At 33.9% G+C, this 18,311-nt stretch overlaps 1 protein-coding gene across 2 annotated transcripts; it reads right to left on the bottom strand.

Moving 5' to 3' along the window:
- Positions 1-6,403, bottom strand: LOC141406145 (uncharacterized). 2 transcript variants are annotated; one of them, XM_073991261.1, is made up of 7 exons: positions 6,234-6,403; positions 4,407-4,679; positions 3,497-4,287; positions 3,338-3,429; positions 1,226-1,616; positions 754-1,164; positions 1-694 (listed from the first exon to the last, which is right to left on the bottom strand). In XM_073991261.1, exons 2-7 carry the CDS (start codon positions 4,501-4,503, stop codon positions 554-556), a joined length of 1,923 nt encoding a protein of 640 aa, XP_073847362.1. In that variant the 5' UTR covers positions 4,504-4,679; positions 6,234-6,403; the 3' UTR covers positions 1-553. The 2 variants fall into 2 exon arrangements, with proteins under 2 accessions (XP_073847362.1, XP_073847363.1); XM_073991262.1 differs by lacking the exon at positions 4,407-4,679 and having other exon boundaries at positions 6,234-6,401.
- Positions 6,404-18,311: the final 11,908 nt, after the last annotated feature.

The following is an 18,311-nucleotide window of genomic DNA, read 5'->3' as shown; positions in this document are numbered from 1 at the left end:
TTAAATTTATATTCTCACATTAATCGCATTTATTAATTTTATTTGATTTGTTCTTGTTTTATCTCTTTTTCTTTATCTTACAGTAATATTTATTATTTATTTATTTTATATCAAAAAAGAGTTGTTGTATTTGCCTAAAACTATCAAATAAATCTTCTTTTCATCAAGATTATTTTGAGAAAAAGAAATTGAATAAGCCATCGAAGATGATAGCTAAATTATTTAGAAGAATAAACCAAACTAATATAAACACTAACATTAAAAAAATAAATGTTCTTTTGTTTCGTTATACATTCAAAATGTACACAAAAATGTAAATTAAACGAGACTACAAACCATTGCATGAATAATACAAACTTTTTAGTTCTCAGCAGCAGCACATCAAATAATTCTAAAATATAATGGCTGGATTGAGTGGCTGCTGAAGCTACTGCTTATTTGTGTCAAGGCATAATGAATACTTTCAAATGTAGAAGGAGTCAAAGACGTTTCATAAAATGAAAACTAAACTCAAAAAGTTATCCTATGTTACTATATTTACACTCCAAGCTAATTAATTGAGTCTCTGGGTAATTGGTAACTTTTTACGTCTACGCTGGCGGGCAAGTTGTTGACGTTCCCAGTATTCATAGTAGCGTTCATGTTTAAGCCATTCTTGATATTTATACCACCATTCTTCCCATTTTATGTAATCCTAAAAAGAAAGATGATTTGAATTTCGACTAATTGCCTAAAGAAATTAATTTAACTTACCTTCAAATCTAAATCTCTCAAGTAGCCACGCGATTTATAATAATCATAACGTACACGTACATCATCCCACGACAGCATACCCGACGGCGCTGTTGTTGCCAATTCCTCGGGAAAATGACCAACCGGTGCTGGAGAATACGAATAACGACGCGGCGGAGATTCGAGACCTTCTTCAATCATAACTTTCAATGCGCCACCGGCCGAATCTTTTGTAATGCGCATATTTTCCATATTGCTGCGATCTATGGACCATTGGGCCATTTTTCCGAAACGTTCCGATAACGTTAGACGCGTTGTTGCGGTAAATGTGGGCAATGGTGTTTCATCGGAATCTGAACCACCGGAATCATCCGACTCGGAAGATGAATGCTTTTTACGTTTCTCCCCTTCAATTTTAATGCGAGTGCGTAACTGAAAAAGAGTAATACAATGGTTTAAGGGTGCCTTCACAATTTCTAATATCTTGACTTACTTCTTTTTCTTTCTTCTTCTTTTTGACCGGAGCTACTACTGCAGGAGTGGGCTCTGGTGGCTCTGGGGGACGATTTTTTAAACGCGGATCTTCTAGGGGAGAGTGGCGACTAGTCCGAACTTTGACAGGCCCATCGGAAACATGACCATCAAGGCTACGTTGACGACTTATACGTCGTACATTCAATTCTCTTTCTCTTTGATATTTGTCGAGATCTGAGCTACGTGGTGGTGAACTTGGTCGCACGGGTATCCGACCACTTGCTGATGTCGATGATGACGATGAGGGTGGTACTGCACCCCTATGATATTGCATTGAACGTGACGAAGATGATTTTGGTGGTGGTGAACGAGGTCCACGTTCACGTGGTGGACGGTGCATATCCATTGAACTGCAAGAAAATGTATATGGTTGTTAATAGGAACGAGAGAGGAAGATCTTTAGGTTAATGACTTTATAGAGACCCAAGGGCTTCCTATAGGACACCGTAAAGGCCTCCTATGGAAGATCCTATGATTATTTCACAGAAAAAAATTGGAAACATAAACATGGATGAAACTGATGGTCTTCCATGGAAAAACTGTATGTCATTTTATACAAAAAAAAACCTAGGGTCTTCTATAGGAAGACCTTAGAATATTAAATAGGAAGTCCTTTGGTCCTCCTATAGAAGAACCCGGGTCTTCTACATGAAGACATTTATCGTCTCCCACAAGAGGACCTCTATTTTTTCTATATGAGAAGATTTTTAGGATCTTCTAGAAAAAGGTTTGAAATTGGAATTATAGAAAAAGGTTTGGAATCATGGGCTTTTCTTGAGGAAGACACTTCGGCTCAAAGGATCTTTTAAAAAAAGCTTCAGGATCCATTCTTAGTCGAGTCTTTGGTTTTTCCTGAGGAAGACGCTACGGCTTTAAGGATCTTTCAGAGGAAGAATTTTAAAGGTTTCTATAGGCTATTTTTATAAAAAGCTTCAGAATCCTTCCTTAGTCGAGCTTCAGTGTATTTTATGAGATAACCCTTTATTATTAGGAAGAACTAGGGTCTTCTGCAGAAAGATATTAGATGTTTCTATTGGAATTCCTTAGTATATTTAATAGAATGTCCTTCGGCTTTCCTATAGGAGATCCTACGGCCTAATATCTTCTAGAATAAGACTTGTACAGTCTTCTACAAAGGGACCTTTATAGTGTTCTAAAAAAATGAAAAAAAGTAAGAAAAAAACCTTTGGGCCTTCTACACCTTTTTCAGATGTAATTCGAACTATTTTAATTGTAATTCGAGAATTATATTTGTAATTCGTAACATTTCATTTGTAATTCGCGAATTCCATTTGTAATTCGAATTATTCCATTTGTAATTCGAATTACTCCATTTGTAATTCGAATTATTCCATTTGAAGTTGGATTATTCCATAAGTAATTCGAATTATTCCATTTGTAATTCGAATTAATCCATTTGTAATTCGAATTATTCAATTTGTAATTCGAATGATTTCCTTTGTAATTCGTGTTATTCCATTTGTAATTCGAATGATTTCCTTTGTAACTACAAATGAAATAATTCGAATTACAAATGGAATAATTCGAATTTCAAATAGAATAATTCGAATTACAAATAGAATAATTCGAATTACAAATAGAATAATTCGAATTACAAACGAAATAATTCGAATTACAAATGGAATGTTAGGAATTACAAATAGAATTCTCGAATTACAAATGAAATGTTACGAATTACAACTAAAATGTTTCGAATTACATCTGAAAAAGTGTAGAAAAAAGCCTGTAAGCGTGACGAACACGCTTAGACTTTATTAGACGAGGATGCTTGGACTTTCTAGACGGAGATGGTCTGCCAGAGAAATACTTTTGAATCTTTCAAGAAGAACCTTTTAGGACCATTTAGAGGAAGAGTTTTAGAGATTTCTGCATGCTTTTCACAAAAGACCTAAGGGTCGGTCTTCCATATGAAAAGCTTTAGGGTCTTGTATAAGAAGAACTTGAGGGTAGGGTTACATTGGTAGAGCGTCAAGTAATACTATAAGAACACCAGAAACTTATATAGTATCTGATCTTATGTAATTATTTCAAAGAAAAAAATTAAACTTACCGAGAACGATGACGATGACTTGGTGAACAAACCGAACACGAATCATCGGAACAACTACTAACCGAGCTATTGGTACGCGAGCGACAAGAGGTCTGTAAAGAAAAGAAAATTTTAATTAGTGTTCATTATTAAAAATAAGACACCTTTGATTAAACTTACCCTAGGTGGTGGCGATGGTGGCCTCTTTGAACGTGGCAATATCTGCCCCCTTGCTTTTGGCGGTATTTCACCTCCGCGACCCAAAACCGGTGGCGGTGGAGTACGGCGACGACTACCACTCATGTTAGGCGGCGAAACACGTCGTCTATCTCTTTCCCGATCAATAGGCGAACGCGAATTCCGACGACGCATGGGAGGTTCTGGTGGCGAACGCGGACGACCACTACCTGCTCCACCGAGAGGACGACGACTTCCACCCATGTCGGAGGGTGAACGCGGCGGTGGACCACCCCCACCACCACGATATGGTGGTGAACGAGGGCGTCCTCTATCACGGCCATCCATTGACGATGGTGGCGAAACGCGATTTCGACTTATACGTTCCATATCACGCGGCGGTGGTGGAGAACGACGACGCATAGGCGGTGATTGTGGTGGTGTTTTACGTAAGCGAGAACGACTGCGTGACCGCGGCGAACGTGAACGTGGTGAACGACCATAACGACCGGGTATGGATTGTGGTGGACCACCAGATGAATTATAACCGCGATAACCATTACCGGCGCCGCTACCACCACCTCTCTCACCGCCAGGACCACCTTCACGATCACTTTCACCCGAACTGCTTTCACCTTGTATATACATTTTCTTGTAGCCTGTATGACGCCAACGATTCGGATCCTTTTCCTCAACTTCCAACAACTTTTTGTCCCAGTAATCGTTGGTATTGGCGCGAGCTTTCTTCATGACGTTATCAATTTCCCGACGTTTACCAGCTGGCAATGAAGGATCTGTAATAGGGTGATAGTAAAATTATAGAAAAAACGAAAAGAAACCAAAGAAAAGACATTTATTAGTTAAATATATTTCGGAAATGTCTAGGGCAACAAAAGCAGCAAAACAAACAAACCATTTATTCTGGTTACAGTCGGTTGACGATCCATGTGTAATTTGGAATTCATTTCCATACCGCCGCCGCCACGACGACGTGAACTAGACGACGACATGTTACTGTTGTCTGCTTTTGATAACTTCTAAGCAGCAACTACTAGCGCGTTATTTTACCGACAAATTAGACGAAAATAAAACGCGTCGTTTGCAATACCGATTTTTATTTTTTCTTATATTTGCACTCACTACTGTTTGGAAATTAGATTAGTTTTGCTTTAGCAAAGTATTAAGGCTGTAAAAATATACAGATCACAGATTAGAATTAAAGCTTTAAGTTAGGTAGTACTACAAGGTATAATATATATTTTGTTTTATAGATTTTTTTAATTTTAGGTATTTTATATTTTCATAGGTTACACACATTTAATTTTTTCAAATTTGATTTGGAACACTTTAAAAGAGCCAATTACATTTAATTCAATACTTTTTTGTAATATGTAGGGAGTTTTTTTTTTTTAAAATATGGCTATGTGAATGGTGGCATCATTTGGCCATTTGATTCTCTAATGGATGATTTCACGCTTGTTGGGGCGAGTAAACCTTTAACGTATACACCGACTGACCACCGACCGAAGATCATTGAAGGCGTTAGCTTTGTGCGAAACGAACTGAGCAGTGGTAATATCCATCATTTCCAAAGCAATACATTTAAACGAACTAATGGTCTTTGATCTATGGAACATATGGGTAATTTTTGAATAATTTGCGGCCTTCCTCTCTAAAGGATGTACATCATCAGATTACAAAATCTGACCAGGAATAGATTCCTCTGCTATCAATTTCATTTCAATAAGAGTGGTGGGCCCTTTAACCAAATACAGCATCACTTTTCCATACAAATTTTAAACATTACTTTCTATGGTAAAAATTCTAAAACGATAAAATATATTCTTATTACCACACGAAGCACGAGATGGCTTCACCCCTATTCCCTTAGAAAATAGTCATATTTAATATGTAAACATAGGAATTGAATAACTGGAAATCTTTAACTGTTTAGCAGTTTCAACATCGAATATCTATAATGATAATATTACAGTGTAAATAAAATTCAATATTTTCTGATTTGGAAATGATTTCTTATTAACCAAACACGATAATACGTACGCGGCGATTTGGCGTTGGCGTAACCACGATATCAAGGGAAAGTCAGCATACATTACTACATAGAAATACGCTGCTGGACTTTTCCAAAACCTTGATTTCAAGCGCGAAAATGAACGAAATATTAATATATCGGTTTATTCCTTTCGGCAATTGTCCGACTTTCCAATAAATATTCGTTTTACAATGACCTTTCTGCATTTTGGATCAGTTTTCTATGGGATTGTTTTTCAGCAAAACAAATTTTGTTCGTAAAAAATCAAATTCATGTCCTTCTAACCGAATAATCACGATACCGATGCACTAGACTGCAACGCGCGCTGCTCTGCTGACGCCGACGTGCATCATAACCGGCCGATACCCCAGTCATAATACCCGAGAGATTTCCGAATCACGCATTGTCTTTTTTTCATCCATGTTGAGTTTTTCCACCAATCAGTCAATCACATGGCGTTTTCCAATTACGTTGGCATTATTTTCAGAGAAAAGGCTAAAATTAAGCAAAATTAGTTTTGTCAACGTAACACCATTTTCCTCGCCGTTTTCGTTGACGCACACACCGACATTTTTTCTTTCAGGGTTAATTTGGTTAATTTCTGGCATTTTTAATTCGTTTTCTCTTCTCTTTTGGTTAATTATGTAGATTTAGCGAACACACTTAATTGTAGTTAACAATGCTTACGTTTTTGTTAGTTAATTATTTATTTTCCGTTGTTATTTTTGATATCAATGTAGTATTTCTTTTGGTTAATAAGAAAATGCTAAAATGCTTTTTATTTGCGGCTGAACCAAACCAAACGACGAACGACAAAGAAAAAATTCTCTATACGAATGAAAAGAAAACGCAGCTCCGTTGATAAGAAAGGACGGCGTTCACTTGATACCATCGATGCTGCAGTTTTATCGATAACATGTAAATAGTCAACAACGTAATGTACGTAGTAGAGCTGGCAAACCATCGATATTCCCAAGTAGTAGTAGTGATTTATTCGAGACTTCCTTTTTTATGTCATGTTCATACCAGCATTTGAATAACATCGTTCGTTCTCATAATTACGTACACGAATTAACCCGTTCATACGACATGGTACACAATTCATAGCAACATGATTCATATTTTCATAGTTTTTGTTTACTGATTTGAAAGAAAGTTTCAGCCAAAAGACGAGTGAAGTTAATTTATATGAACTGCCCCCCTATTCTGTAACTTTTTAACAACTTTACTCATTGTTTATTTTACAACAATTTCATTTGTTTGTTTTGTATTTGTTACAAAAACAAAAGAAATTTTAACAACTTTTCAATCGATAAAAGTTACAGAATAGGCCTACTGAAAAAATACCTATTTCTCTTTCTTTCTGATATCTATTTAATATTAAATTATATTATGCCTTGTTCAGACTGACGCTAATTCGCTCTCTATTCGTTGTTCGACCCCAAATTACGATATAATTACTTCATTTCCCATACAAAATTTTGAGAACGAACAACGATTTTTGTACATTGTTCAATTTAAATTACTCTCAGAACGACGATAAAATATGTCCCATCTCTAACAAATGAGAGAATTTATCGAAATAAATTAATTATGACAGAAAAAATATAAAATTTAAAAATTTATTAAAAACCCAAATATTTTTAGATAAACTGCAAAACGTGAATGAAAAGTGAACGGTTTAACGACTAGTATACATTCAAATCATAGCAAATTTTCTCTTCTCTTTTACTACAGCTGCATTTCCTGTCCATCGTTTTGAATTCGCGTACAAATTTAGAAACAAAAATCAAATGCCTGCCTGAAAGTCTGTATACCAAAAAGTTGTTTTGGCAGGTCTCACTCTCTCGATAATTTTGAAAATAGAAAAATTAAAAAATGTGCTGAAAACACCAAAATTGTGAGTAAAAATAGAAAAGATGAATGAAAATAATATTATTTAATATTAAATAGATATCTGAAAGAAGGACAAATATTTTTTCAGTTTATATCAATTAATTTTACTCGTCTTTTGGCTGAAACTTTCTTTAAATTCAGTAAATAAAAAATATGAAAATATGAATCATGTTGCTATGAATTGTGTACCATGTCGTATGAACGGGTTAATTCGTGTACGTAATTATGAGAACGAACGACGTTATTCAAATGCTGGTCTGAACATGGCATTAGTTTCATTCATGTTTTCTATTTGTTTTCTCTTTTTTTCAGTATATTTTCAAATTTTTCTATTTTAAAAATTAACGAGAGAGAGACGTGCCAAAATAACTTTTTGGTATACAGACTTTCCGGCAGGCATTTGATTTTTGTTATGCGAATTTGAAACGATGGACAAGAAATGCAAGTGCAATGAAAGAGAAGACACAATTTGCTATGATTTGAATATACATATACTAGTCGTAAAACCGTTTACTTTTCATTCATATTTTGCATTTTTTCTAAAAATGTTTGGGTTTTTAATAAATTTTTAAATTTTGTATTTTTCCTGTCATAATTAATTTATTTCGATAAATTCTCTCATTTGTTAGAGATGGGACATATTTTATCGTCGTTCTGAGAGTAATTTAAATTGAACAATGTACACAAATCGTTGTTCGTTCTCAATATTTTGTATGGGAAATGAAGTAATTACCTCGTAATTTGGGGTCGAACAACGAATAGAGAGCGAAACACCTTCAGTCTGAACAAGACATTATAATACAGTGAATTGATAACATTGGTATGATATACATACATTAACCCGGCAAAATTTTTTGGAAGTTTTGCAATTGGAGTTATGATTTCACAACATCTTTCGTTGTAGTAGCTGTGTTCCTTAACTTACCTGAGGTTACCATTTTTAACCTGCAAAGCGTTCCTTAACCCCAAATAGTGGCAAAACTGGCAGCAATTTTTAAGAGAGTGAGAGAGAGCACATATCCCTTTCTCTTCTACCACAGGCTACCAGCAAAATTTCTGCAGGTAAAAAATGGTAGAACTGATTTTTCGACTTTTTTTTGATACCCCGTTTATATATAACCGGATTTAACAAATCACATATTTTTCCAAAATGGATGCTGTGTAACTGTCCAAAAGTAATTCAAACACCTCCCCGATCCCCGGATTTGAATCCTATAGATAATTTATGGAGTATTTTGGAGACAAATATAAAAATCGTAACATCTAAAGCATAGACTAATAAATTCATAGACATTTATTTGCTCTCAGCAGTTATCTTCGAATTTTTCGAAAATTGGTAGATGGCGTTAGTAGGTGTTAGTAGTTTTATTTAAAGTTACTATATATTTTAAACTATTTATTCTGATAAAAGACAAAATATGGATAATCTTTGGCCAGATCTACATCCCCATGTAAACAAATTCAACAAAATATTGTTATTTATCCCAAAACATTGTGTGAAAAGATCAGGCACTGTGCATACCGGCGACACCTACAAAAAAGAAGCACACTACAACTCTCTTTGTCTATGAATTTATTAGTCTATGTCTAAAGTATAGGAACCCTGAAATATGCCATGGTAGAACAAGAAAAGGTAGCAGCAATACCCAGCTGACTGGCATTGCCCGTAACGTTAGTGTCAAATTCGATATAACGTTTTGTCATTTTTGTTCTGTATTTTCTGTCATCCAGTATATTTCTTTCTTCAAAAAGTAAATATAGACAAGAAATATAAATATTCAAATAGAAACAATTTGTTAATTATATTTAAATAAATTGTGAAAAATGCGAAAGTGTGCTCTGTGTTCCAAGAAAGAAGGCAAGGACAAAGGTCCTTTCTTCCGTATTCATTTAGATCCACGCCTCAGGGAAAAATGGATACAAATTTGTAGAATAAATTTCAAACCAAATGCATGATCATTTTTTGCCGGAAGATATGAGAATGTTGGAACAAACATGTAGACTTATGCCACGGACTGAACCATTTCTTTTATATTCTTCTGAAGATTTTAATATTGAAAAGTAAGTAAATATAATTGAATTAAAAGTATTTACGAATTGATATCTATTTGTATCTATTAATAGCAGTACGGATCTGTGTGTTCCAAATCATTCTATTCCTGTGGAAGAATATTCTGAAATGGATATTGATGATGAATATAAGTGTGTATTAATTTCGATTAAGATACTTTATTGAGATTTAATTTTTTTTCGCAGACACTTTTCGCATGACGAAAGTGTAGTAATTGAAACAAAAACTTTCGCAGAGTGTGGTACACAGACAGAGTAAGTTGTATATTAATATCTTTATTATCGCACAACACGTATTTAATGCATATTGACAGAAAATATACTGCAAAACCCAAAACGCCGTTGAAGTGGTTCAGCCAGAACAAATGATAGATGATGGTTTTGCAAATGGATTCAATGATGAAGATGAAATAGATCCTCTGAACTTTGAAGAAATGGAATATGAAGACTTCGGATTTTGAAAGTGATAATATAAAGAACATCGAAACCTCCCAAGAAGATGCTCTTGAAAACATGGCTGGCTACATTATTCGTAAGCTGAATCTTCGAAACCATGAAAGTCGTTCTAACACATTCACCTGGGTTGATCAGGTCTCCAAAGGTTTTCTGAAAAAACCATCTGAAGATTTTCTAAGGGACATTAAGCAGTTAGAACGTGTTTTCAACTCAGTTAACGGTGACAATATTCGACCCACGAAAAATTTAACAAATTTGCTCTTACAAAATAGCATACATGTAGCTCTTGACGAAAAAATAAAGCGATTTTTTTTAAATGTCGCATACATTTTAGGATAGCCTACTTAAATAACCAATTAAAAACTATAAAAGCTACTAAGCGCATTAAGGCTTTGAAAAAACTAAAGAAGATAGCAACATAAATTTGTAAGTTCATTAATTGCTATCTTTTTCTATAGACATTAACATTTATATACATAGCAAGCATATATGATTGAAAAATGTCCGTTAGAAGACCAAGTGGTCGCATAATTATACCTTTTTTATACTCAAATCATTGTAATATTTATATACATACAGTCAACCAAAAAAGTCTACATACACCCTATAAATCTCAGGTTTTAAGTGTAAGGAAGCATTTTTATGAAAATCAAAGTACATAGTTCTATTTCATATCTTTAATAAACAATATTAGATACAACAAAAATATATTCCATAATACGAATAACGGTATATTCTATAAAAACTAAAAAATTAATAGGGAAAAAGTGTACATACACCCAATGAAATATGGATATTACCGTAAAATTTATGGAATAAACAATACAAATTTCACATTTTCTTGCTTTAGCGAATGCCTCTGGTTGTTCATGACATCTTTTAGGCAAAATAGGAACATATTTGTGGATTAATTGCCGTTATTTAAGGTCAGACTTCGCGTACAGCTCGTAAAAGCGGACCCTTGCAGATTTCTTTGAGTTTTTCAGTCTGGTAGTTTATGAAACCCCAGAAAATACAGTGGGACTAATAATTTTGAGATCTTAGAGCGCTTTAAAGTTGTTCTTGTGGATAATATATGCTCCTGAGTTTCGCTAAATATACGAATTCCTGAGATTTCTCATAAATTTTATAGTTTTCACAGCATTCCAAGGAAAATTACATGCAGAAGCCTTGGAATTACTTTGTAATAAGGTCTGATATAATTTTTGGACTTTAACTCAATCAGAAATGTACAATATTTTTCTAAAAACCCGCTCCTAAAGCTTCCAAAGCATCAAAATAAAACCACCACCAAAGAGTGCATGAAATTTGTATGAAATTTACACTGTTAACTACTACGCTCTCGTATTATGATCGTTATGCTTAGTTTACATTTGGCGTCGTTTCGTGATTTCGAAGGCGTTTCGTGATTTCGCGCGGAATCAAGCAAAATTTATCATGATTTCGCATACAAAAATGAAATCCTCTCATTTCGTGATTTCAGCGAAATCAACATCGAAATCACAGTACACATGATATACAACCCTGCTTTTGCCTAAAAAAGTACCAAAAGTTGCAACACTTTTCACGCATCACCATAAACAAGGTAGATAGTCAATTGCTGCAACAAAAAATTTTAGTATCAAAATTTGTAAACAATGTGAAAAAATATTAAATTACTTTGTTACAATGATATTTTTTATTGTGTTTCCGTACTTTTTAATGGTAATGTTAGAAAAAAGAGCGAATTGTCAAAACTTGCTTCCCCATACAAATTTTATAAAAAATAAGGGAACGGAAAAATGACGGAAATTGCAAAAACTCCAGCATAAATATCAAAATCAACGTATCGGCTATAATATTAGATGCCAATGAACATGCTTGCTGCTAGTTTTCTACTAGGCCAAAATTGTATGGCAGAAAACAGAAGAAGAGGGTGTTATTCGGCGCTATTTTTGTTTAAAGAGAAGTGCAAGTCTTGCTAGATTTCGGAGTATGGGAACGCATTTTTAGCACTAAACGGGAAAACTACTGCAAGTACTAATTTTGTGCAGGTTCTGAGCACAATTTTTATCTATCGAATGGCCTGTTCCCGTACTTTATAAAGTGGTAAAAGTTGTAAAAGTCGTAAACGATTTTCATATACATTTTGTGTAAGGGAACGAAAATGTGTAAAAGTGGTAAAAATTGTAAAAACTTTTTAGTTCTGGAACAGAGCTAAAATTTATTATAACGAAGTCTCAACGATAAAATCATTTTTTGATATTTTCATTTGTTAGTACTATACGCAATTAATACGATATATAGGTCATTTTACGATAATTTTCAATATAAAGTTTTAATGTTCTATATTGTCGTATATTTTTGATGCTTAATTCAATTTACAACAACTTGTTTTGAAAATTCATGTTCGATCAGCTGCGCATATGCATCCACCTTGATCATTGTGATATGTTTGAAATCAACAAAAAAATAAGTGTAAACACCGGGGTGTATTTCAGGATTTCGTGAAATCCAGTGGATTTTGGAGCGCAAGTATAAACTTGGCATTAGGGTCACTTAAAGCGCTATAAATGTTGGATACTTTCACATTGCTGATTCAGTGGATGCTCGAGGATCGTACCAGACCTTATTACAAGGTAATTCCAAGGCTTCTGCATATAATTTTCAACTTGGAATGCTGTGAAAGCTATAAAATGTATGATAAAACTCAGGAATTCGTATATTTAGCGAAGCTCAGGAGCATATATTATCCACAAGAACAACTTCAAGGCGCTCTAGGATCTCAAAATTATTAGTCCCACTGTATTTTCTGGGGTTTCATAAACTACCAGACTGAAAAATTCAAAGAAATCTACCAGGGTCCGCTTTAACAAGCTATACGCGAAATCTGACCTGAAATAACGGAAATTAATCCACAAATGTGTTCCTATTTTGCCTAAAAGATGTCATGAACAACCAGAGGCATTCGCTACAGCAAGAAAATGTACAATTTGTATTGCTTATTTAATAAATTTTACGGTAATATCCATATTTCATTGGGTGTATGTACACTTTTTCCCTATAAATTTTTTAGTTTTTATAGAATTTACCGTTACTCGTATTATGGAACATATTTTTGTTGTATCTAATATTGTTTATTAAGGATATGAAATAGAACTATGTACTTTGATTTTCATAAAAATGCTTCCTTACCCTTAAAACCCGAGATTTATAGGGTGTATGTAGACTTTTTTGGTTGACTGTATATGTACATATGTATGTATGTATGTCATTATTTTTTCAGACTTGGATTACTGATCCTTCTTTCTACCATACATGTTGTTGGCATTGAAATCTGTTATTTTGTTGTATTATTTTTTAAACATTGCATTAATTTTAATAATATTTCTAAAATTTTGTATTAAATAATCATGAAATACATGTTAACTAGGCGTTTACACCAGACAGTTTGTCTTAAAATACAACTCTGATTTACTAACACATGCATACATTTGTCGTTTGTCTCTCAGCTGTCCATCAGTTTTTCACAGACAGCCGGGTTGACAAATTTTTGACATTTTTGTGAAAAAAAAGTGAGATGATAATTCAAATGTGCTGAAAACAAAAGAATATGTAAAAAACAAAATATGTGAAAGGAAAACAAAAAGAAATCGGTGATTTTCATTCATAATTTTACAACTGTTTTGCAGTTGTCTGGACGCCTACGTCACACAGGCAAGTGGTCTGATTTTGACAATCAATACATCAAGTCAATTGTCCTATCATGTGTAAACGCAGGGTTAAATAATAAATATATTTTTGTTGCAACAATCCTGAAAAATTGTAGGATACAACAAGGATTTATGTTTTTCATAGTTATTGCTGCATATGGAACGAACTACGATTTGTTCATACGGGTAAAATGTGCCCCATCGAAATAATGGTTTTAGACCTGAAGTATGTTTGGACGAAATTCATTCCAGACAATTTGGCGTTAATTCAGCCATGTCCGTCCGAATGTCTGGCTGCCTGGAGCGCACGATAACTCTCGAATGGATTAACCGATTTGGTCCGAAATTTGACATTCGTAAAATTTTGTCCAAGCTTAATTTCAGTTCGAAGAGGGAGAATACCGGCCCAGCCCAATATTTAAAAATGTCACTACAATGGTACGTACCACATTTCTTGAACGGGACAACCAATTTGGTCGAAACTTAATAGTTTGTCCATATTTAGTTTAACTAATAAACTGGCCCTTATCGGTCCCCCTTAGGGTACCTCTCCCACAAAATTTCGACACTTATGTCTAAGTGCAGTTTAGGGTAAAATCAAAGATCCTTTGGAACAACATCGGAATGCAGTTCGTTGTGGTTGACAGGACCAAAAAGTTATACGATGGCCCAATGACTAGTGGGCGCGATATTTATCGAAAAGATATTACTTCCAAAATAAGATCCACTTTCATAATGGACTGGACCGACATAGTCCTTCAAGTACCTCCTCCGAAACACATTTGAACTTTAATCCACATTTTTGTCGGCAAGTTCAAATGTGCAAAAAGAGCCACAACATTCTGAAAAGACCGGAAATACATTTGATCTGTACATAGAGGAATGTTTCAATTCACATACTGAGGGTATATCTCTGTCGGCAAAGCCAACTGACATTCCTTTTTGGCCTCGGCTCAAAAACGACATAGTCGATTGCCTAGTTGATGATATCTTCGAAATTAGTGGCATTTTAAGTCAAAGAACGTCTCTAACATGTTTGTTATGTGTTGTGTGCGATCGTCCGGCAGCATGCTTTAATAAAAACACTAGTGATTGATGGAACTAGATGTCATTCTACAATTTTTCAGAGATTTTCATTCGTTCGATCGAGTTGTATGGGAGCAAAAATTAATTTCTTCAATTTTCTTAACATGTTTGTGTCCCAGCCCAATTTCCTTCTTTGTCATCTCCGACGAACCTTTACATAATGCTACAGAACAGCTCCGCGTCCTTGGAGACAGTCGATGCTCGTGAAGTACAAGGTTTTAAATACGGGCCAAAAATATGATGTTCCTTTCCGGGATTAACAGCCGACAGACAATTGAACATGCATTATATTTTAATTTATGTACAGCTTGCCGCGAAAACGGTTTTATATTTGTTATCCATTGCATTTTTCTCACATGATGCATGCGAACTATCGAATGCCAAATCGACCTGAGTTCTATAAAATGTTTTATCATATTCATTGACCGTTCATCTTAGTTGTTTTGAGATCTATACTTACTGCATGTTATTTGTCTAAAATTCCGAAAGTTTGATACCATAAACATTGCAAAATAAACGGTTTCTCATCCATTTTCGGATTTACATTACAAGCAATATTTGAAATAATATTTATGAAAGTTCAAAATATATCTTGACATTTTGTATTTTGTTTACATTATTTGAGCATTTTCCGATGACACTAAAGTTCCCAAACAAAAACAATTTTCAATGTGGTTGTTGTTGAGTTGTATTTGTTGTAGTATTAACTTTACCTTGTATTTGTTCTACCATGAGTTGCGAGCATTTTTGAGGTAATTCACGAGGCGCAAATTTTTAATGGATTTTTTTAATTTGTGTTTATATAATAAAGTTCTTTGTATTCTTGTTTTACACAAATAATAAATGCATTTTATTAGTTATGGTATATTTCGCAATATCTTACGTTTTAGCTGCATCTTTAGATTGATTAAAACACAATCCGAAGAGTGCCTTTAAATTCAATCCAAACGACTACGACTAAGCTGTGATTTGGATCGAAAATGGAGTGCATGCTAGCTGTGTGATGTGGAAGCAAAATAGAGTGCATCCTAGCTGCGCGCTCTCTTGTAAAATTCATAAGTGATTTCGTAGGAAAACATGTACTCCAACGGCAAATGTACAGCATCCGCGGATGCAAAAAGTACATTTTTAAAGAAATACATTTTACTTTTCCGAAAAATGTGTATGTATGACTACCGACTTACGTTCTCACACACAAAGTCGAAAAGCAGTGAAATTTCTATTTATTTCAATGAATTTTAGATTAGCGGTTTTTATTGAATTTTTAATAAATAATCGATATTATCGATAGTGCCATCGATTTTTTGCCAGCTCTATTAATTCGTGTTAATTGGCCTGTTCCCGTACTTTATAAAGGGATAAAAGTCGTAAACGATTTTCATATAAATGTTGTGTATGGGAACGTAAAATCATGGTATAAGTAAAGAGGTAGATTTAAATGAAAAAAATCTATAGAACCCTTGTTTTTCTTGAATTCCTAAAACTTCAAAATAAAAGCAACAAGTGGGTTTGTTTACAATCCATTTTTTGAGCATTTTTATAAAAAACGCGAAAAATGAAGGAAGAGTTAAGTTTTCTCTACATAATCGAGTTGTGAATATGATAAACTGATTGTTTCAATGCAAATCTCACCAATTTCTTCCATACAAATGGTCTAAAAACAATTTTAAAAATCATTGAATTCGATTGTTTTTAAAATTGTTTGGCATATTATTCAAACACCACACACACATACACAGTTTGGTTATATTGTTTTGCAGTTTTCGGCATACTCGAATGAAAAAAATTCAAATTGACAAAAAGCTTTGGCTAACCTTTCTTATTAAACCATGCGTAAAATGTGTAAAAGTGGTACAAATTTTAGAAACTTTTTAGTTCTGGAACAGAGCTCATAAATACAACAAGCTAATTGGTCTGTTCCAGTACTGCAAGAATCGACTAATTTCTACTATTTTTCCGATAATATAAAGGAAAAACTGTTATCGTAGTAAAAAAATAGTAGCTTCTTGCGGGTTCTGCAACAGACCAAATAATTTTTACTACGATAACATTTTTTCATTTATGTTATCGAAAAAAATAGTAAAAATTAGTAGATTCTTGCAGTACCAAGGGCTGGATTCTTGTTCTATGAAAAAGTGAAATGAAAAATATTTCCTTTATAATTTTTTTCATTTGACAGTTTTCTCCTTTATAAAAGTTTTCATTTCATAGAACAAGAATTGAGCCCCATGGCGGAATAAGGTGTTACATCAGCTGTGTTCCTTTACTTACCTGAGGTTACCATTTTAATCTGCAAAGCGTTCCTTAACCCCAAAAAGTGGTAAAACTGGCAGCAATTTTTAAGAGAGTAAGAGTGGAGAGAGAGCGCATATGCCTTTCTCTTCTACAACAGACTACCAGCAAAATTTCTGCAGGTAAAAAATGGTAGAACTTTTTGTCGACTTTTGTTTGATACCCCGTTTTTATATAACCGGATTTAACAAACCGACTGGGTTTTAAATGTCAATTCCCATGCTTATATTTCAAACAAATCCTCATAAAGAAGGTTAGCCCTGCAAAAGGCTATAATATGAACGCCATATAAAGTACAAATATATAGAACCAGCATCTTCATCGTAATTGTAAACGTACCATAAGTAGTACTTTCTGAACTCGACATGTTACCATACCACCATAACTATATTTGCTCGGTATTCCCCTATCGACGAGCCAAATACATAGCTACAACGATTCTTCGAATTGATTGAAACGGAAAGTAAGTATTAAATAATAAATAAATAATAAAATATGTATATTCATTTTTCAGAAAAATTATGGAAAAAAAATTGGCAATGCAATTAAGAAACTTATTCTTCATATGCTGGAAAAGTTATAAACCTCGATGTTGGAAGCCGTAAAGAAGTGGCTGCTTAATTTGATTGCAGCAATTCTGTTAAAAGCCATGAACAAAATTTTGCGAGCGATAGTGAAAAGGTTTTGCACATTCATTGTGCAAATACTTTTTTTAAAATTTTTCAACCGATGTCATTAAGCATAAAATAAATAAAACCATAATTCCACATCCACATATTTAACGAAGCTCAGGAGCATATATTATCCATAAGAAAAGCTTCAAAGCGCTCTAGGATCTCAAAATGATTAGTCCCACTGTATTTCCTGGGGTTTCATAAGCTACCAAACTGAAAAACTCAAAGAAATCTGCAAGGGTCCGCCTTAACGAGCTATACGCGAAGTCTGACCGTAAATAACGTCAATTAAAGCACAATTATGTTCCTATTTTGTCTAAAATATATCATAGACAACCAGAGACATTCGATAAAGCAATAAAATATAAAACTTGTATTGCTTATTCCATAAACTTTACGGTAATATTAATATTTCATTCACTTTTCACTTTTTCCCTATTAATTTTTTAATTTTTATGGAATTTACCGTTATTCGTATTATGGAATATATTTTTGTTTTATGTAATATTGTTTATTAGGGATATGAAATAGATCTACAGTATGCAAAGTTCATATTCGTACACCCATAAAAAATTAATAAAATCGTTATTTATTCCATA

The sequence above is a fragment of the Musca autumnalis genome, unplaced genomic scaffold, assembly GCF_047663935.1.
Source record: "Musca autumnalis isolate F117 unplaced genomic scaffold, ASM4766393v1 scaffold_5, whole genome shotgun sequence".
In the NCBI taxonomy this organism is placed as follows: Eukaryota; Metazoa; Arthropoda; class Insecta; order Diptera; family Muscidae; genus Musca; species Musca autumnalis.
Note: the sequence above shows the minus strand (reverse complement) of the source record. Positions and strands in the feature narration are given on the sequence as shown.